Source organism: Microtus ochrogaster (assembly GCF_000317375.1).
Source record: "Microtus ochrogaster isolate Prairie Vole_2 chromosome 14 unlocalized genomic scaffold, MicOch1.0 chr14_random_1, whole genome shotgun sequence".
Lineage (NCBI taxonomy): Eukaryota > Metazoa > Chordata > Mammalia > Rodentia > Cricetidae > Microtus > Microtus ochrogaster.
Genome location: NW_004949096.1, coordinates 7,151,722 through 7,172,381, shown reverse-complemented (window position 1 = coordinate 7,172,381; position 20,660 = coordinate 7,151,722). Strand labels below are relative to the sequence as shown.

The 20,660-nt window shown below is 54.5% G+C and overlaps 2 protein-coding genes across 4 annotated transcripts in view; one reads left to right on the top strand and one right to left on the bottom strand.

Annotated features, from left to right (window-relative positions):
• Abtb2 (ankyrin repeat and BTB domain containing 2) overlaps nucleotides 1–14,702 on the top strand; it is a 158,216-nt gene extending 143,514 nt beyond the window's left edge. Inside the window, exons 6-17 of the mRNA XM_013352758.2 lie at nucleotides 1,991–2,080; nucleotides 2,695–2,796; nucleotides 4,393–4,489; nucleotides 4,876–5,011; nucleotides 6,085–6,311; nucleotides 7,100–7,278; nucleotides 7,673–7,778; nucleotides 7,970–8,072; nucleotides 8,950–9,040; nucleotides 12,220–12,288; nucleotides 12,684–12,797; nucleotides 13,557–14,702. Of these exons, the coding sequence (XP_013208212.2) occupies nucleotides 1,991–2,080; nucleotides 2,695–2,796; nucleotides 4,393–4,489; nucleotides 4,876–5,011; nucleotides 6,085–6,311; nucleotides 7,100–7,278; nucleotides 7,673–7,778; nucleotides 7,970–8,072; nucleotides 8,950–9,040; nucleotides 12,220–12,288; nucleotides 12,684–12,797; nucleotides 13,557–13,754 (1,512 nt within the window). The 3' untranslated portion in view covers nucleotides 13,755–14,702. The remainder of the gene's footprint in view (nucleotides 1–1,990; nucleotides 2,081–2,694; nucleotides 2,797–4,392; nucleotides 4,490–4,875; nucleotides 5,012–6,084; nucleotides 6,312–7,099; nucleotides 7,279–7,672; nucleotides 7,779–7,969; nucleotides 8,073–8,949; nucleotides 9,041–12,219; nucleotides 12,289–12,683; nucleotides 12,798–13,556) is intronic.
• A 2,326-nt stretch (nucleotides 14,703–17,028) lies between these two features.
• Nat10 (N-acetyltransferase 10) overlaps nucleotides 17,029–20,660 on the bottom strand; it is a 45,029-nt gene continuing 41,397 nt past the window's right edge. For all 3 annotated transcript variants that reach the window (XM_013352727.2, XM_005364078.2, XM_026787749.1), the window contains exons 28-29: nucleotides 19,647–19,730; nucleotides 17,029–17,716 (exon numbers count right to left, since the gene is read on the bottom strand). In XM_013352727.2, coding sequence (XP_013208181.1) covers nucleotides 17,608–17,716; nucleotides 19,647–19,730 — 193 coding nt within the window. In that variant the 3' untranslated portion in view covers nucleotides 17,029–17,607. The remainder of the gene's footprint in view (nucleotides 17,717–19,646; nucleotides 19,731–20,660) is intronic.

The window sequence follows — 20,660 nt, the reverse complement described above, 5'->3', positions numbered from 1 at the left end:
GATTCATAACAGAAGCAAAATTGCAGTTATGAAGTAGCGACAAAATCATTTTATGTGCGGGGTCAGCACAACGTGAGGACCCAAGGTTGCGAACCACCGTTCTAAGGAGTCTGCCTCCAGCTCGTGCCCACTACGGGCATCAGTTATTGTGCTCCAGCTGGCACCGTGTGGTCTGGAAGCCCACCCAGAAGCCCAGGGACAGTCTGGTTACTATGGCGGTTCAAGTCCTGGCCTCAGATGAAACGACGGTGCAGCACAGGCTTGAGCAGCAGCTGAGGCCTGGAGTGCTGTGTGGAGCTGAACCTGAGCCTGAAGGGAAGGCAGGGTTGGTGCCGCAGGAGGAACAGGGAACTCAGACCCAGGGAAGCCACTGTAAGGCAATTGTGAGGCAACTGTAAGCAAGGGTTGCCGGGCTGTGACTGAGGAGCCACAGAGGGAGGAGTGTCAGCGGTCAGTGTTAGGCTGAGGCTAGTCCCACACAGGCGCAGATGCAAGGCCTCTGTACTGACCTTCTTCCTGATGCCCACTTCCTCAGGGAGCGCAGCATTGATGCCCAGGCACTTAAGCTTTAGATTGTGGGCACCTTTGGTCTACTGTGTCACAGCTGAGGTATCTGACAGGTTAGCCTGCCACCCTGCCTGGCTTTCCTCACCTCTCAGGTGGAGTAGCAAGGCCTGTGTGCAGAACAAATGGGAGAATTTTCTGTCCAGCACCCTCAGCGTTAGTAAAGCTTCACTGTGGTTCTTTCAGTATGATTAGCACTGCTGTTGCATTGCTGTCAATGCGGTGGCGATTAGCCCTGAAATCTGCTCTCTCAGCTCCCTGTGTGCCCAAGTGAGGGTAGTAACAGCCCCCAAAGCAGTTGCTCTTCTCCAGCCATTGGCCTGCTTTATGCTCTGCATATGTACAGACATGTGGAGACAAAGCCATTGTGTACCTGGTGTGTGTGTGTGTGAGTGTGGAGACAAAGCCATTGTGTACCTGGTGTGTGTGTGGAGTGTGGAACAAAGCCAAATTCCCGTCACGCTGCCGCTGTCTTTTCTGTAGATGCCCGGCACTGTCGCTCCCCGAGCCTTGGCGTTTAGAGACAGATGCATAGCTAAACAGGCCACTGGCCCCAGGATTATCTCAAGCCATTTCCTTATCTCCAGGAACTAGACAAGGATTTATGAGCTAAGAAGATCTTCCCTCCACACAAATAACCTAATAAATAATATCACAGAGCACTAGAGAAAGGCTTGCCAGGATCCAGCTGTGGAATGCACTTTCCACCGCTGCCTTTGCCATCCGACTCCCAGCCCCGCTAACTGCCCACGTAGATGCAGTGAGCGAATGGACACAGCTCGCGGTACTCTCCGGACTGCTCGTTGCACAAGATGTGATCAAGCGCATCTCCACAGAGACACCACTGAGCACAAGCTTTAGCAGTTCATGTAGGCCTGGGTTCTGATCCAGGTCCCACGTCCTGTTTGTTACAGGACCTTGGACAGTTAGCTCCCCCTTTCTGCCCCTCATGCATACCATGAGGACAGCAGTAGAAGCCCCCAATCGGAATAGCACAGTGATTGAATGAGGTGCTGCCGAGTGGAGCCACTTCCTGCAGGGAGTCCAGGCGCTGGCCCGTGATGGGCTCTTGTGTGCACTTACGCTATTAGTTAGCTCTCACTTAGGGTTGCAAGCCTACTCCGTACGTACTGAGCACTGTGTGTGTGCTGAGACCCTTCTGCAACTACCCGGGGTGCACGCTATTTCTTCACTCTAAGATGAGGACACAGAAGCAGAGAGAAGAAAACGCTGGCCCTGGAATCTGGCTGCAGTGCCTGCCATGTGGCCATCTAGTTCACCCCTATGCTGTCCATGGTGCTTGTAGAAATGCCCCCTGCCTCGCCTTCCAGTGTCCTTGGCCCTGGGAGCAGCTGGGCAGAGACCTGGGGGGATATGTGATGTGTGTTCTGTCTCTGGGGATTTAGCATCCACCTTTGATTCATAGGGTATGACGCCGCTGATGTACGCCTGTGCTGCTGGGGATGAAGCCATGGTCCAGATGCTAATTGATGCTGGGGCCAACTTAGATATACAGGTAAAAAGAAACTCTTGCCCCAGACCCACCCAGTGAGAGGCCACTCCAAGATCTCTAGCAGCCGGGCTTGCTGTGGTATTTTACACGTACTCAGTAGATGTGTCTCGTTAGACTAGACATGTGCACAAAGACCACAGGAAAGAGCCGCGCATGGTGCACATGCCTGTAATCCCAGCACTCAGTAACTATGGAGGAAGATCCCAAGTTTGAGGCCATCCTGTGGTACACAGGAAACCCTGTTTTAAAAGCAGGCCAAGAGAAGAGAGATGGCAGTCCTCTGGGTTTGGGCTGAAGTTGAGTAGAGGGAATGGCCATAATTCCATTTTCATAGCCCTTGTCCTCTATCACGAGGCTAATCCCTGGCTGTCCCTGTCTCTGCTCCTTCCAACACATGCAGTGTTCCCCTTCTGTCTTCTTCTGCTGACGGTCTACATCACCAGATGGACACCCAGCCTTTTCCTTTGAACCTTGTCCACGCCAGTGCTCTCAGCAGACATTACCAGGCAAACGTAGCTGCACTTCTGTTAACTTCGCCACGCTCGCATCCTGTGTCGTCTGCTCTGGCGGGTCACATGTCATGCCAGGAAACAGTGATGATTTGGTATATTTTTCAGGTTCCGAACAACTCTCCCAGGCACCCCTCCATCCACCCGGACAGCAGGCACTGGACCTCCCTGACGTTTGCAGTGCTGCATGGGCACATCTCTGTAGTGCAGGTGAGCTCCTAGGAGGGGCGGCATGTGCCACAGCTCGCCAGCTGGGCTGGGCCCCAGGCTTAACCCTGGCCAGAGACACTGCTGCAGCCAGGGTCCACCTGCCCGATAAAGCTCACCTGTAAAAAGAGGAGATCCAGGCTCAAGCAGTGTCTCTCCCAGGTAGTCCTAAAAGACCTGGACTTTGGCCTTCTCCATCTCACACCTCCAATCCTGTCCTGGCCACAGGCTCTTCCCTCAGAGCTGGCTCTGCATCTTGGTGTCCTTCAGTCCTGTCCCCCCCCCCCCATTTCCCAGTTCCTGAGAAAGGACAGATGGCACAACTCATGTATCTGTCAAGCCTCGGTGTTGCCCACCTTGCTTTGGCTGCTAAGGCTGGCATCACAGTGAGGTGATGGTTCAGAAGGAGGTACCAGTGATGAGACAGTTCACAGGACTTCTGGTCAGTAATGTCTGCAGGACTTCACAGAGCTGCCTCTGGGTGGGCACCACCCCCTCCTCCTCTTCCAGGATGCAAGGTCTCTGTGGGTAACCCAGTCAGCTCACCTGCAGTAGGCAGCACAGCCTGGCATGCAGCCAACACTCTGTAGGTGGTTGTTGACCAGTTGGCTACTGTACCCAGGCTTTGTAGTTACCATCTTCCCAGAGCTGCAGCCTCAGTCCAGGCTGTGGGCTGTGCCCTGGATTGGCCTGGTGCCCAGTTTCATCCAGCAGGCAGGTCTCCACCCCCACTGCCATGCCCCAGCAGCGGGCATATCTGGTTTCTGACGGACGAGTCTCCAGCAGATACAGGCTGTCCCTGTGCCCCACGCCCTACAGGGGAGCGTGGAGCTCACCTGGGCTCCTGGAATCTGGTTGCCAGGGAGGGGTGATCAGAGACTTGAGGTGTGTGTCTCCAGGAGCCTGGGAGTGTCTGAAGCAAGCAGAATGCAGACAACACCCCTGCCCTAAGGCAGACCCTTTGGGAACAGATAACCCTGCCTCCCCTGACCCCTGGCAAAGTAGAATGAGCACTCCTAAAACTTGCACTCCTAACCAGTCTGCGACATTCTGCTCCTCCCCACCCCTTGCCAGCCTGGGTAGCTGCTGAACCTCTCCAGGGAGGAGCCCAAATGCTGCTGGTTATGAGCCCTCAGTGGGTTGGACATCATATCATTTAATGTCAGGAATGCTGCCAGGCAGTCCTCTCCCCCACTCTGTAGATAGGGAAGACAAGGGCTCAAGCCTCTCTAGTCAGTGGCCAGTGCTGTACCCCATGCTTTTTATACCTGCTACTGTTCAGGACCTCATTTCCATCCAGGGATGTCAGGTGATACTTGACTGTCCTCCAGAAGGTTCCTGAAGCTGATTGATGGGAAAGATTTGCAAAGAGAAAGCATAGCTGCAGGTCATCACAGTTTAGGGGCTTTGGTGCATGGCCTCATGCGTGGAGACGATGCTAGCTCCCCAAGGGTGACCAGGCATCCCAAGACTCCAGTGTGAGCCATTTCTTGGTCGCATGTCTGGAGACTTGCAGGTTCTGCCCACCCTTCCCCAGGCACCCCACCCTTCCCCAGGCACCCCGTTGTGCTCATTAGTGCCTTCTCCTGTCCCGGACAGCTGCTGCTGGATGCTGGTGCTAACGTGGAGGGTTCGGCAGTGAACGGCGGGGAAGACAGCTATGCCGAGACGCCCCTGCAGCTGGCCTCTGCAGCTGGTAGGTCCATTGCTCCCTGATCAAGAGGTTCTCACATCTCTGTGATGTTCTGGCCTTGTTACCCTGGCTGGTCACTGAGTTACATGCTACCTCTGAGAACCCTTAAGATGGCTCCTTCTAGGCTACTGGGAGGGGGTTCTTGCTGAGCACAGGGTCCAGTAGAACAGGGAGCCCTCCTCTCCTGAGGCCCTAGGTAGGGCCTGTGGTAGGGACACAGTCACCTTCTCATACCTCACACTCACATCATTATCACCCCCGTTTGTCACTGTGCCCCCACCATCACCACGTATTCCGAGGACCAGATCTTGGAGACCCTGTCTGCCCCATCTTGGTTGCCCTACTCAGATGCTATCCCATCAAACTTTTCGCTGCTGCCTGTCTTTCAGGGAACTATGAGCTGGTCAGCTTGCTACTGAGCCGGGGCGCTGACCCCCTCCTCAGCATGCTGGAAGCCAATGGCATGGCCTCTTCTCTCCACGAGGATATGAACTGCTTCAGCCACTCGGCTGCCCATGGCCACAGGTACAAACTGTGGGGTGCCTGCCCTAACCAGGAGCACTGAGATGTGCTCTCAGGAGCCTGGGCTTCCAGAGGCTGCAGAGGAGCCAGGCCTGGTGACATCTCCTGAAGCCAGGGCTCAAGTGCATGTCAACCAGGCAGGACTTTGAAGGCCTGGAACCACTGGATGAGTTGCTGGGCCCTGAAACATGGGCACTGACTGGGACCTGCACCTCCCATGTTGGGGCAGCCCATTCCTTTTTTAGCAGAACAGTTAGTCCTGTAGCTGCCAGGGCCACCTAGGATCACACCTCTGTGAAGGTGATGCTGTTTTTCTAGTGCCTGTGGTGCTTCTAGAACACCCCAGGGTTTCCATTCAGAGCATGGGTCAGCTGTGAAGAGGCTGCTGGTAGCTCCTGGAACAGATGGCAGACCTGTCTGGCCTTGTGCCTGAAACCAGAGCCATTAGGCAGTATTGGAGATGGAGCACAGAGGGGAACAAGAGAGGAGGTTACTAGAAGACAGGGAAGGAAACAGGAAAGGAAGACCGACGGGCAAGGTACCAATGTGCAAGTTAGGGTGTCTTACCACCACCAGACATGTGCCCCTGCCATGCCCTACCCCGCAGTGCTGGCCCCTGCACCTTTTTCCAGACCCCGGACCCTCCCCACTAATGTACTGGAAGAATGCAGCAGGGGCTGGCAGACTTGCTCACTGTGGGGTAGGCTACTGAGGAGCGGCTGCTGTGCCATGCTCCGTGTGCATCTCATGGTGCATCTGCTGCCTTTGCATCCGACTGGCACCAGCTCCAGGAGAGGATCACCCTGGTGCCCTGTCTTAAGGTGGCAAGGCAACCAGGGCTCAGAGAGGTAGAACAGCCTGAGACCATACAGCCAAGTGCAAAGCTGACTCCAGTCATACCAGGACAGAAAAAAGCTGGGGTTCTTACCCCCATCACTTCTGGGGTTGGGGAATGCTGAGAGCCCTCAGCTGAAGTAACCCATCGTAGCCACAGGGCTCTAGACCATAGCTCAGGTGGGCACTGTGTATCCATCTTGGGGACCTCGGGGCTCATCTTGATACCTCTTGGCTTCCAGGAACGTCTTACGGAAGCTCCTGACTCAGCCGCAGCAGGCTAAAGCAGATGTGCTGTCCCTCGAAGAGATCCTGGCTGAGGGTGTGGAAGAAAGTGACACGTCGAGCCAGGGCAGCAGCGAGGGGCCCGTGAGGCTGAGCCGCACCCGCACAAAGGCCCTGCAGGAAGCCATGTACTACAGCGCCGAGCATGGCTACGTGGACATCACCATGGAGCTGAGAGCACTGGGTAAGGCTGTGCACATGGGAAAGTCACTCCACTGCTCGCGGAGTCCCAGGCTGCTGCTCCCAGGCCCACTGCTCTCCTCTCTGATGGACCACCAGGAGTCCTTACAGGACCCTGAAGATTACAAAGATCTTGGTGTCTGCTTGCTTAGCCGGCTCTTAACCCTGGGATCTGAGCCTGGGGGCTCTGTGTTCTCCGGGGAGGCTAGTCAGCTGGATGGACTTGAACCAGATCCTGTTAGCTGTACACCACGTGATCTCCCCGAGTCTCCCTTCCCACCTCTGTGTAAGAACAAGATGTCAGCTAGAGCACAAGACATGGCCGCATTATTTGGGCCAAAGGCCAACCCCTAGAGTGGTGCCTCTCAGCCTTCCTAATGCTATGGCCCTTTAATACAGCTCCTCATGTTGTGGTGACCCCAACCACAAAATTACTTTTGTTGCTGCTCGAGTGCCCTGCATATTTTCTGGGTCACCTTTCCCGAACAGGTTCTTCTCAGCAAATAAATTCTCGGGGCCAACAAGCAGTAGGCCCTGAGCTTGGCTGAAGCCCCTCCTCCATGTCATCTGATGAAAAAAAAAGCCAAAGCTTCTGTGCCCCGCCAGCTGGGCCTGATGACAGGAAATCCAGCTTTATCCACAAAGCTCAGCACAGGGGCTTGCAGCACTCAGCTGGGCAAAGGTGCCAATGCCGTGGGGCTTGGAGGCAGAGCCCACCCTGGAAAAGGTGTGGTCTACACGCTGTGCTTTACCGGGAGGGGATGACGGCTGCCCTTCTCTCCCTCCGGCCAGGTGTCCCCTGGAAGCTGCACATCTGGATAGAGTCCCTGCGGACCTCTTTCTCACAGTCCCGGTACTCGGTGGTGCAGGGCCTCCTGAGGGACTTCAGCTCCATCAAGGAGGAGGAGTACAACGAGGAGCTGGTGACAGAAGGCTTCCAGCTCATGTTTGACATCCTCAAGACCAGCAAAGTGAGTGGGGCCTGACTGCCCGACCCCGGGCTCAGAGCCCCGGGTTCCAGGTCCTAGGGCTGTCGTATCAATTTACATGCACAGACACCCCCCCACACATGGACAGCCCCAGGCAGCCCCAGGCTCATGGACAAACACCTCCCCAACACCCAGAGTCACACTGCATGACTGCCAGAGGGCAGAGGCCATGGCAGTCCAGGCTGGAGCCCAGCCAAGACAGCCATTTGGGACATCACAGATGAAGTGGCGGTCCGTTCTGGCCAAGTCAGATCCAGCAGGAGCAAACAGCAGCGGCTGCTCTGATCCTGGCCTGGGGTTCTGAAAGGAGCCTGATTGTAACTCCAGCCACCGGCAGCCACATGTATGTGCTGACAGCCCTCCCCTCTCCCCGCAGAACGACTCCGTCCTTCAGCAGCTGGCCGCCATCTTCACACACTGCTACGGCAGCAGCCCCATTCCCAGCATCCCGGAGATCCGGAAGACCCTGCCAGCCAGGCTAGGTGTGGGCCCGTCCCCCTCGGGCTTGTCCCCCCTTCCTCCCCATCGCGCTTGCCTCCTTTCCTGTGTCTAAGGGCCAAGGCCCGAGCCTCAGTTTCTCTAGTCCTTGCTTTGTGCCCTATGTTCACCCCCAGCCCTCTTAGAAACCCTGGAGACGGACACCCTCCCACTCCCTCTGTCTTCCCACCCACAGATCCTCACTTTCTGAACAACAAGGAGATGTCGGATGTCACCTTCCTAGTGGAAGGAAAGCTGTTTTATGCACACAAAGTCCTTTTGGTGACAGCGTCTAACAGGTAGGCAGCCTGGGTGGCAGCGCCAGCCCCAGGGGCACAGTGCGGTTCTTCCAGCATTGAGGTGTGTCAGGAGTCCTCCTGGGGAGATGGAAACGAGCATGCATCCTCCCAGAGAGCACGCCAATGGATGGTTCCTCCTAAGTCTAGCTTAGAGAACGGGGGTGGGGGAGGGGGTTCTCGTGTGTGTGTTTGAGTGAAATGAGGGGCGGTGGTGGTACTCACAGGAACATGATGCCCCAGAGTCAACCCCAGCATGGAAGTTGTATCTCCGAAGTTCCTGGCCTGACTTGCCCAGTCTCTTCTTCCCAGGAATCATTGCTGCCTGCCTATGTAAACTTAGGGAGACGATGTGAATTTTTTAGGTTTCAGGGGCTTCCTCAGAACTGTTTCACTTCCAACCCTTGTTCCATCTACTGTAGAAGAAAGAGCTACATCAGGCGACAGGAGTACTGGAGAAAAGGGACCAAGGGAACATGATAGTCTCTGCCCCATGGTAACAGAGCTCCCTCCAGCCTCTGGAGTGTACTGTGGACGGGCCGGGTGCAGCAGGAGCAGAGTCCAGCACGCAGAGGGAGTTCCAAGGGCTGCTTTCTGCTGGGTTACTGCAGCTGTCTGTCAGAACACAGAAGTATTCGGAATGAAGAGCCAGCACTCACCACAGGCTTCGGGCCACTGTGTGGGGAGCGGTGGTAGGGACAGAACAGAGCTGGCCCCAGCTGTCCATGCAGGATGATATAAACTGTCACCTACCAAACATTAGTTTAGGAACAGGACGGTCATTTTTAGTGTTCCAGGTCCCAGAAGCGGCTCCAGTGAACGTGCTGTTGGCACAGCAATGGATCCCATGTTCAAGCCCCACCCGGTCTCCTTGTTCCAGGTTCAAGACCTTAATGACCAACAAATCAGAGCAAGACGGGGACAGCAGCAAGACGATTGAGATCAGCGACATCAAGTACCACATCTTCCAGGTACGTGGGCCTCAGGGCTGCACTCAGACTGGAAGTCCTCTGTGCAGCCCATCCTGGGCCTGTCCATCTGGTCGCTCTGTCCCCAAGGCCTGTGTGATTATCAAATCAGGGATCCCCCAGTCTTCCCGAGCCAAACTGACCCACTGGGAGGCCAGGTAGCCTGCACACAGACGTAAAGGATGAACACATGCTGCCCTGCGGCGTGTAGGCCCTCGTTCTGTAGTGAGCTGCTGAAGCCTACTGGGAATGCAGTGACCTGGGCCGTTAGGTAGTGAAGGTGCAGGCTGCCCCCTCCCCAAGAATCCATGCCAATCCTGCTGGCCAGATAGGAAAAGCATGGGTAGCCAGTCCGGCTTTGGACCCCAGCATATGAGGAGGGGCTGGAGATTGGGTTGGGGTCCCAGCCAAGAAGTACTTTACAGAAAATGGGGCTTGCTGGTCCCCAGATGCGTATGTTTGGAGGTGTCGGTGCTCAGGCCTCTAGCTCTGACCCCCTTCATGGCAATGACCACACGGAGGCCCAGCGGTATCAGGTAGGTAGTGCTGGTCCTGCCTTGCCCCGGGCAGAGTAAGAGCTCATGGGAGAGATCCCAGAATGTCTACCTCCATCATTCAGAGAGCCACCATCTAAAATGGCTGGCCCACTGTGCCACCATACTGAAGGCCAGGTATGGTGACAAGCACTCAGAACCTCAGCCCTCAGAGGCGGAAGCAGGAGGCTCATGTGCCTGAGGTCAGAGTGGACCACAGTGGAGACTCTCAGAAAGCTTCCCAAAATGCACTGCTTGGTTCTTGAACCTACTCTCTAGTCACTGGTTTGGCACTAGCCACTCTGGGACAGAGGACTCAAGAGGATGGGGCCACCACAGCCAGACAGGGCTGTGACTGTTGTCAGCGAATATAGACAGTCTACTTCCTGGAAAAGTGACAGCCAGGCTATGGTCTCAGCAGCTAGTTGATAAGACCTCAGACAGACACATAGTGTCCCAGACCCAGGGAGCTCTACTGCAGGGTGGCGCTGATCACCGACACTGGCTTTTAAGTTATTTCCTGTGGGGCGCAGTGGGAAGACACACCACTGTATGCAGGGCTTCGCTTCTTCCGCTGTGTGAGTCCTGGGCCTTCAACTCCGGTCGTCGGGCGTGGGAGCAGGCACCCTTCCCCACCGAACAATCGCGCTAGCTCACCAGACACTTCATTAGACATAGTTCAAAGCATTTCACCTGCTCCTCATTTAAGCCTCAGAGCCTAGTCCAAGACCTGCTCCCCTCCTGGCAGGTGTGGAGTCAGAGCGGGTGGAGAGCTGGTCAGGGTGGCACAGCTGGAAAGTGACAGGCACTAAGGCAAAGGAGGAATTAGATGAAAGCTCAGCTACTAGATGGGAAATCAGTGGGACGTGGAGGGAAGACAGGACCTGGGGGTCAGTGACTGGGGCTGGAGGCAGCGAGGAGAGACCGGGGGCTTCTGGCCTGCGGGTGGAGGCCTTCTCTCTCATCCCTGGGGAAGGACAGCTCCAGAAGCTAGTTTGGCCAAGTCGCCCAGAAGTGCAGATGACTGAAACCTGAGGGAGCTGTGCTCAGGTGTAGGCTGGTCCTGGAGAGCCGCGGGATTGGTGGAGAGATAGGGAGATGTGTGTACACTCGGCCTTGGAGCTGAGGAAGGGCACCTGAGCCAGGACAAATGGGAACAGGGGCCTAACACGCTGGTACACATGGGCCTTGGAACTGTTAACCCTCAGCTCCTCTTGTGGAGGAGCTGGTCAGCATGGAGGCCCAGGGTTTTGGAGGCCTGGAAACACTGGATGCGTTGCTGGGCCCTGATACAGTGTGAGCCAGTAAATGAGATCTGGCCCCGGACTCCTACCTGCCTTACCCCATGGATCCCCTGGGCCCACCTTTAATTATATACTCCAGCATATAAAAGGCACTTTGATACATGCACTCCAACATTATCAGTGGCATAAAAAAACGGAGATGTTTCTTTTTGTAGTACGATAGAAACCCAGGGCCTTCGGCTTGCTAGACAAGCACTCTGTTGCTAGGCTACATCCCGGAAGAGCTGATACACCTCTGTCCCAACTGAGTGAGCATACCAGGTCTGAGACTGTGTCCTGGTGGCCGAGGAGACACGCGGCACGCAGGGCACAGACACTAATGAGCTACTGTGTGGTGGCTGTGCAGGCTCCAGCTGGGGCTACAGAAGCCGTGGGAGCCTGGCTTGCCGATGGGAGCCTGCCAGTACCTGGCTGAGCTGCCCACATGCTGTCGGGCTTTCTCCTAGACCCTCTGGTGCCTCTCCAGCCTCAGGGCCGGGCCTGACAGACTCTGACTGTGCCTGCTGGAGCCTTGTTTACTCACATGCCTGCCAGCGCCTTGCTGGGGCTGTTTCCTCAGCCAGCCAGAGAGAACTGTTTCCCTCTTTCCAACTGGGAACCTCCCCAGGTTCCAGAGCAATGGCGGTATTTGTGACATAAATGTCAGAACTCAATGTAGCTGCCCACTCCTAGGCCTGCACATGGAATCCCAGCACCCACTTCCTGAGAGCCCCAGGCAGGTCTCAGCCAGGCAGCAAAGTGAGCACTTTCTTTCTTGGGGCGATCTGCCAAGGTCTCAAAACGTGGTCTGCTTAGACAGTCAGCCCCGCACACGGGCCCCTTAGCACCAATCAGACTCGTTTGGCTTTTGAGAGTCTCACTCTGTAGACCAGACTAGCCTCGAGCTTGCCATCCTCCTGCAGCGCTGGATTACAGACCTGTACCAACACGCCTGCCATATGTAGAATCTATTTTATACCTTTGTTTTGTTTTGAGACGGGGTGTCCCCAGCTGGCCTGTTATGTGTGGCTCAGGGTGGGCCTCAAACTTGAGCAATCCTCCCATCTGAGCTTCCTGAATGCTGGGATTATAGGCATGGACCAGCACACCTGGCTCATATTGAAATTCTGTACATGTACAAAAGAAGCAAGGAGCATTCTGTAGGGTGTGGGGGGGAAGAGTGTAGGAAAACCCTGCTGGGGATCAGAACCCCGGGTGACTTGAGACAAGTCACCTTCCCTCCTGGGCTGCAGGGCTTTCAAGGGGCAGGCTCGCTGTCGTGGCAGGATGCTAGAGGGTCAGAGTTGGCAGCACAGCTGGGTAGCACACGGGTGGCATTTACACAGGTCCTCTTCCTCCACCGCAGATGCTGATGCAGTACCTCTACTATGGAGGAACAGAGTCCATGGAGATCCCCACTGCAGACATCCTGCAGGTATGCAGCCCAGAATCCTCCAGATCTTCCGCTCTGACCTCAGATACACGTGGAGACCTATTATCACCTGAAGTAAGGGCACTTACTAGAGACCAGAAATTGGGCACACCCTCAAGCCCAGCTTCCTTGGCCATGCCTGTGGTTAGAAGGGTACACTTGGCTGGATGGTTCAGTCCAGGAGGAACAGACAATGGCTGAGCCTCCTGCTCACCTGCGTCTCAGGCATATAGCTCAGGCTCACAACCCATCCCGTACCTCTCACACCCCAGCTACCAAGATGGCCTAGAGCAGGACCGTCACAAGGCCGCCATCTCTTCTCAGACTAGTCTGACAGGAGGGCTGGGTGCTGGGGCTTAGGAGAAAGCTTTCATTTCCTGCTTTTATCCCCTGACTAGCTGCTGTCAGCTGCCAACCTGTTCCAGCTGGATGCCCTGCAGAGACACTGTGAGATCCTGTGCTCCCAGACCCTTAGCGTGGAGAGCGCAGTCAACACCTACAAATACGCCAAGGTAAGGTTTGGGGACACCAAGCCACTGCCCACCACGCTTCACAGCACAGGCTAGGAAATGCATGTGGCCAGACCACTTGAAGGCCAGCAGAGGGGCTGGGTGGGCTTAAAGCCCCAGCCGGAGTCCCTGGTCACTGGTGGCACTGACAGCGCTCAGGCCCCAAGGTGACTGGCTGTGTGCAAACAAACAGAAGCCAGCCCATGGTGGACCTGACAAGACTCCCAAGAGCCTACATTCATTTCCTGCCCCGGGGCTCAGAGCACTTCCCGAGACTAGCCAGCCCTGTGTCTCTATCAGATGGTGTCCCCAGGCCTCAGACAGCTTTTATTATCCACCTGGCTCTCTCCGTGATTCCTTGGGTTTTATCCTCCCTGTCCCAGAATGCCTGAGAGGGACCTCAGCACCCATGCTCAGGGCCACACTCAAAGCCAGTGCTTGGTACTTGTTGAATTAGCACAGCTTTATGTCACTGCCCATGACCTGTGGCCTTGTGCTGGGGAGTGCACAGTCCTTGCCCTTAGGAAAGCTGTCCAATACAGGTGTCCCTGTGACACAGGTAAGGAAAAGGATAGGCCTTGGTGACCAACTGAGACTTGAACCAGTCACCCCCGGGAGATACTCACAGAAGGGAAGGTGGCTTCCAGAAGCAGACAGGGACATCTTCCTAGGTCAGGGCTGAGCCCTGTTGTGAGCAGGAGACATCTGAAGTTGGGGGTGGTAAACAAAGATCATGGGCCCCAATTCTCTCCCTACCCACAGATCCACAACGCCCCAGAGCTGGCCTTGTTCTGTGAGGGCTTCTTCCTCAAGCACATGAAGGCCTTGCTGGAGCAGGACGCCTTTCGGCAGCTCATCTATGGCCGGAGCAGCAAAGTCCAGGGCCTGGACCCTCTGCAGGACCTGCAGAGCACCCTGGCCGAGCGAGTGCATTCTGTCTACGTCACCTCCCGGGTGTGAGGCGGGGTGGAGGGTGACTGCTGTCTGTGGGTGTGCAAAGGTCTGCTAAGGCCGAACACAGCTGCCCTTGGCACCTCCAGAGGAGGGAGGCTCATGGGGTGCTTACTGCTCTTCCCCAGATAACCCTCTGTGGTGTTGACTGATCCTTGGGTGGGCAAAAAGCCCACTTCACTGTTGCTCAACCAGTAACTGGCAGGGTGTGTGACATCACCCTGAGGGCTACCCTGTGTCCTCTCTTCTCCAGTGGCTCAGCAGCAAGCTGACCCATCTGCCTGGCTGGGATGTTTTCCTAAATGCCAGAGGAAAGGCTTTCCAAATCCTGTCCCCCAAGCTGTGCCTTTGAAAGGGCTGGTGGCCCCTGTCTGTGAAGACTACTAACTTGGAGTCTGAGCTCAGAGCATCTGAGTTGAGGGTGTGATGGGGTATAGTACAGGAACGCAGGGACCTCAGCTCTCGCTGCTACAGCTAGCAGCCAAAGGAAAGAGGCGGCTGTCGACCGCCCACCTAGCTCTCGTGTCTGCAGGCTCGGGCAGCAGTGCTCCCGTGGTCTCGAGTGCAAGGCTCCCTTCACTCAGGACTGGAGCGCAGGAGCACACTTCTTACTGGGATCTGTGACTCTTGGGCATGAAGGACAGGGCCTTGGTGGAAGAGAAGGGCTGTCCCCTCCCCGCCTGCCCTCAGTCGTGGCTTCCCATCCTCTGGCCTGTTTCTGGACAGACGCTGGGACAGCATCAAGAACAGCTACCTTAGAAACTATTTATTCATCAGAAGCCCCTGGGGCTTGCAATCCTGGAAAATATTTTCAGCTCGCTGCTTGTGCTGGATGTACAAAAGAATGAGTGGTATTTTATTGCTGTAATATTGTATGATACTGTAACTATACCTTAATGTTGTCACTTACTGTAAATGGACTATGGTTTTATCAACAATAAACACACATTAACAATGGCCGTGAAATCTGTTCCTGGTAAGACTGCCTAGAGTTCCGAGCTGGAGAGGAGCCCCAGTGGGCCATGGGGGAGCCTGAGCTAAGTCTGTGCCACTGGGCAGAGAGACCCTACAACAGAGCTACCTCATAGCATCCACCCACCTACCCAGCGGCCAGTCTGACTGTCCTTAGATGGGCAATTTCTTCAGCTGGGAAATGAGGCAGGTGAAAATTCGTATGTGCCATTGGGCAAGAACAGAGCTGAGACCGGGAAGATACACCAGTGGCCTTTTCTGACCTTACGGCCCCGGAACCCTCCCTGCAGATGAGATGAAGAAGCTACCTAAGTGCTTGTGGACTTGTCCCAGCTCCACACTGCATGGTCTGATGAGAAGCACCTGGTATAAGGGCAGGAGCGGAAGTTCGAGGCCAGCCTAGGCTAGGAATCTTTGCTAAATATACCACCCATCCTCCCACTTCTTAAGATCGCCGGGAACTGAGCCCAAGGGCTAGCATTTAGTAGTGTCCTGGAACTCTAGTTGGAAGAAGACAGAGACTCCAGGAACGGCACAGTTCCTAGCTCTGCTGAAGTGGAGGCCAGGCAGAGTGGCTTGAGCCTCAGTCCGCGCGCGACTCAACAGTGCACCACACCGCCCTCTGGGGGCCACAAGAGTAGATGCCGTCCTCGGTACCACCCTGAAGATGGACCGGGAGAGGTTTGGCCACTCCACCTGCAGGAGCTGTTTGAGCTAAAAAGGTGGGTGTGCTTACAATCAGGCTCTTAACTAGTTTCTCTGCAGAGGCGATAGGAGGATTAATTGAGGGGTTCAATCTCTAGGCTTATATATAAGCACACTTTTAAATGAATATTTAAGATAATCATTTTTTAAAAATATTATTGGTGCTGAAATAGCTCAATGGGACATTTGTTGAGCTCAGATCCTAGCACATATGTAAAAAGCTAGGTGTAGCCATGTGCACCCCCTGTAGCCCCAGTCAGTACTGTGGGGGCCCGAGAGAGGCTCACTGGGGCTTGCTGGCTGCCAGTCTAGCTCCAGTTTCAGTAACAGAGACCTCTCAAAGGAATAAAATTTACCTGTGTGTGTGCAGGCTTATTTTAGAATATGGCCAATAATTCCATCACCCCAAGAACAACCAGAACGCAGACTGGACCCACTGTCGTTATGAGTCTGACACTGCTCTAAGCAGCTCCTCCTGTTCCCCACCCCCAAGCCATTGTTCCCCATGGCTGGGATGAGTGTCGTCACCACCACTCAACTGTGACCCACTTGAACCAGGAGCAAGGTGAAGCACATGTCATTTTTTATCAATATCCAGGCTGAATAGTTTTTAAAGAAAATTAACTTCACTAAGGAGACAGTGGCAGGTGGATCTCTCAATTTTGAGGCCAGCCTAGTCTACAGAGCAAATTCCAAGAGAGCCATGGTTATATAGAGAAACCCTGTCTAGAAAAACTAGAGAGAGACAGAGTGGGAGAGGGGGTGGAGGAGGAGAATTAATTCTCTAAGTCCAAGCTTGAGAGGCAGAATCTGATGAGGACGTGGTGACTCTAGGGTGGATTCCCGTGTGACAAGAAGGCTTACCTAAGGCACAGCAGGCTTTTACAATGGCCTACTCTCAAGTCAATCCACTAAAGCCTTCCTAACCATTGCCTTACCTCCTCACTGTTCCAAGTGAGGACAGGGGACATCTGAACCACACAGTACCCAGATCTCAAAGAGGGTAGAGCCACGGCCAAGCTCACGTGGGCCTGGCCTCGCAGCCTGGATAGAGCCAGTGGACACCAGGCAGGGTGTGCAAGCTGCCCAACTCTTCTCCGCCAGCACTGCATCCTGGTTTCTGGCCCTGTTCTCAGATCCTCCATGAACAGTAGGCTAGGGAGGCTACCCAAGAAAACAGTGAAAAAGACCCCTCCCTCTTCTGGCTCCTCAGCAAGCTCCCCTGCAGACAGTGGTAGGGGTGTAGCCCTCGGGTGGGCTGTCTCTCCCACAGGGGAGTCACATACTCATCAGCTGTTGGTCCAGAAGCTTCCCTCCTTGTCTACTTCTGCCAACGAGTGCCGAACAAACAGTGCAGACAGCGTTAAACGGGGGCCAGGGTATGTGTGAAGCCACCAGGTCATTTCTGTCTCTAATGGAATGAACTGTAGGACCCAGCGAAGGCAGCTAATTTTCAAGGTGACTACAGTGTCATTGGGTACCTGTGACATCTCCTACAGGTGCCTAGACTGGAACTCTAGCTCCACAACACACCATGGCCTGGACACCTGGGCCTCCACTGGATCTGGCAGTCACAAGTCACCAGAAGGAACAGGGAAACATGCAGCTTTCACAGACGTGGATTTTATAAGCACCACAGACAAACAGTCTATGGTGTCGTTTGTTAAAAATAGACAGATACTCTGTCCCCCCCTCACTTCTATAGCACGAGTCTCTCTTGACAGTCTCTCCTAATGAAGAGGCAACCAAAAGGCACTGAGGGGCTCAGACGTTCCTGGGACACTGAGGACAGCAGACCCACTGCAGCCAGGAATGGAACAGAAGGGACAAGAGCAGGCCTCAGGGTGCTGGAACAGCCTGCAGTGAGACAGAGCACTCCACGAGGAGCTGTGTACTGAAGGGTCCAGAAGGCCAGGAACGAGCACAGCATCCCCTAAGTGGGAACAAGTCTGAAAGAAAGAAAACCTGGCCCAAAGCGAAACTGTGGCCCTGGCTTGGAGTGACAGCTCTGGCAATGCCAGACTTGCCCTAGCCACCATGTTCTAAGCAGACTGGGGGGTCTTCAGTTATGGAGGACACAGGTGAGAGCCAGGCCTGCCTCCGATGAAGACTCATTTCTGTTACTGTCCATGCTGCTGCCTGGCCCGGCCAAACACAGCTCAGAAGTCCAGGTCTCCGAGTCTCACTACTTTTTCCGCTTCAGTTTCGCATCCTTTCTGTTGTTCATCTCTCTCTTCTTCAACTTCTTGCTATGTTTGGGTTCTTGTTTTGTTTCCAACTTCCTCTTCTTGTCGCTGGAGGAAAAACCCACACCATCAGAGGCAGAAACAAAGCATTAACAGCACAGATCTACAACTCCAGCTCCAGGGATCTAATGCCCTCTTCTTGCCTCCACAGGCTTCAGGCACATATATGGCACACACAGATACATACATAGATGCCGGCAAAAACACTCATAAAATTCTTTTTTTAAAAGGGGGGGGCAGGCAGGCCTCAAGAATGTTCAAGGACAGACTAAGCACTTCACCTCACTGATGTGGGATGCCCTTCTGTTCGCTGTCAATATGGGTTGCTTTTATTGTCTGATGAATAAAGCTGTTTTGGCCTATGGCAGGGCAGAATATAGCCAGGGAGGAAAGCCAAACTATACAGGGAGAAAGAAGGTGGAGTCAGGGGAGACACCTGCAGCCACCGGAGGAGTAAGATGCCGGAGCATCACCAGGAAGCCACGGGGACATGGCGATACACAGGTTATTATTTATTATATGTAGAGCTAGCCAGGAAGAAGCCTGAGCCATTGGCTAAACAATTATAACTAATACTAGGCCTCCCATTATTTCATAAGTGGCTGTGGGACCAGCGGGCAGGAGAGAAACCTCCAGTTACACCTCCCCACCTTCCTTCCAAGCCCCGAGTCCATGAGCCACATGGGCTGGATTACTCATGAGGTCCTCATTGGCAGTCCCAGTGGGAGCAGAGCTCAGCCAAGATTCTCCACAGTAGGCTGCTCCCGGGCATAGCTAGAACACGCGGGAACCTAATACATCTGTCACACTCTTCAAACCAGAGTTCAGGCTGACAGCAGGCGAAGGCCCCTTCAAAGTGCCAGAGTGACTTGTGGAGAAGGTGGGGCGATCCCTGGGCACAGGACTCTCCTGCTGGTCCTGACGGTGCGAGAACACACCGTCTGCAAATTCAACACTGCAGATGACACACGGACCTCAGGATGCCTGGGGTGGCCAAGGAAGTCAAAAAACTGTTTTCATTTTAATACTGATCCCTTCTTTGCCTTTACCACTCGCTGCCTCTTGCACATGCTCTGCTTCTCAGAAGGCTCAAGGGAGGAGGGTACCACAGTCCTGCAGAGGCCCCCTCACGCTCAGTATGCCAGAGCTGGCCAAAGGAGAAGCATGTCTTTCTCAAGACTTAGCTTGGGGGGTAAGGGAGTCGGGAGGGACTGGAGAGACGACTCGAGGTTAAGAGCACTGGCTGCTGCTCTTCTAGAGGACCTGGGTTCAAGTCCCAGCACCCACATGGCAGCTCACAACTGTCTATAGCTCCAGTTCCAGCACCCTCACACAGGCATACATGTAGGCAAAACACCAATTTGCATAAAATAAAAAAAAGGCTTAGCTTGGTGGTGAAGGACTTGCCTAGCATATACAAAGCCCTGGGCTTGACCCCCAGCATTGGAAAAAGAAAAAGAAACCCGCAGTCAAAAAACTTAAATCCAAACCCATACTATTATTCATTTCAAACAAATCCTTTTCAGTTTTTAATTTTTGTTATGGGAAGCAGCAACAAGAAGGAAAGACCTCTAAGACCCAGGACTCAGAACCACTGCTTAGAAGAAGGACAATGTGTTGACTCAAATGATAGGCTGCAGCAGACACATCTGACCCAACTCTGGTCCTATCTTCACTGGCGTAGAGCAATGGAAACGCTTGGCCCCTGTGCCACAGGCCCCAGGCTTACAAAGCCTCAGGACACAGCAGCAGATCTGCTAGCTCAGGCTGGCTCCAAGAGCTCAGCCCTGGCCTGTGCTAAGTCCAGGAAAGAGATCAGGCGTACAATGCTGCCCAGATGTGCTACCAAGGTGGCCCCAGGGAATTGGGAGGCAGGTGGGAACCAGGAAACCGACTGAAGCATTTACTTCCACCTCCTGCTTCCCAGGAAAAAGCTACAGAGCCCCCTGGATTGTGTGGGGACACCACAGGTCCTCACCTTTTCAAACTGACGATGGAGGCATTCTGCCCAGCTTTGCTCAAAGCTTCGTTCCACTCTTCATCATCCCCGCGGATTACGTATCTGTAAAAAGGGGAAACACCAATGCCCATTAGAAGAGACTACTTCAGAGAAAATATGAAAGTGACAAGCCGCCCACAGAGACACAAGAGCTGCACGAGCATGGGCACTGCAGAGAGGTGGACAGGCGTGCGACCAGGCTTGAGGTAAGCCCACTACACAGAGAGGTCACATGAAGGTGGGAAGTGAAAAAGGAGTCTTGCTACAGCTACCTTCTGCCCCTGCCCCTGCCCCTGCCATCGCTGTCCTCACGTGACCACAGCTCCTGCCCTGCCCTATCAGGCCTCCGCCTCCCTACCCTGCAACATCTTACTTCTCCCAGAGGAAGCAGTTCCAATACATCAAGCAGAAACCAGCTGGATGCCCTGAAATGGCCTCCTGGCCACCCCCATCTGCCCAATCACCATCATCACCAATGATCTGGCTGCAGACAAGTTGAATGGTTCCTGGCATAGAGTTATGGTGCGAGGCCCGAAATGCCAGGATCTGTCCGCCCTGGGTGGGTGGAGCAGAAACATCGAGGAAAGCTCAAAGGAACACGGGGCCCTGTACACAGGGCTCTTGAGCAGGGAGCTCGGGTGTAGAACCTTTTCTTCAAAGGATTTTCAAAAATCCACAGACAAAAGCCAAATATGGAGAAGGGACTACTGGAGGTAGATGTTCTTCTGCCCAACATCCCCTTCCTGGAGGGGCCTGAGGAGTAACACAACCCAGGGGGTCAAGAAAGCACAACTCTGGGATCCAGGGAAATAATCACGGACTGTGAGTCTCCAGCTGCGGTCCTCCTGACACAGCCTCTGAGCACATGGGGCACGGGGTGGAGACACCCACAGCAGATTCTGCTCATGGGGCACGGGGTAGGAGACACCCACAGCAGATTCTGCTCATGGGGCACGGGGTAGGAGACACCCACAGCAGACTCTGCTCATGGGG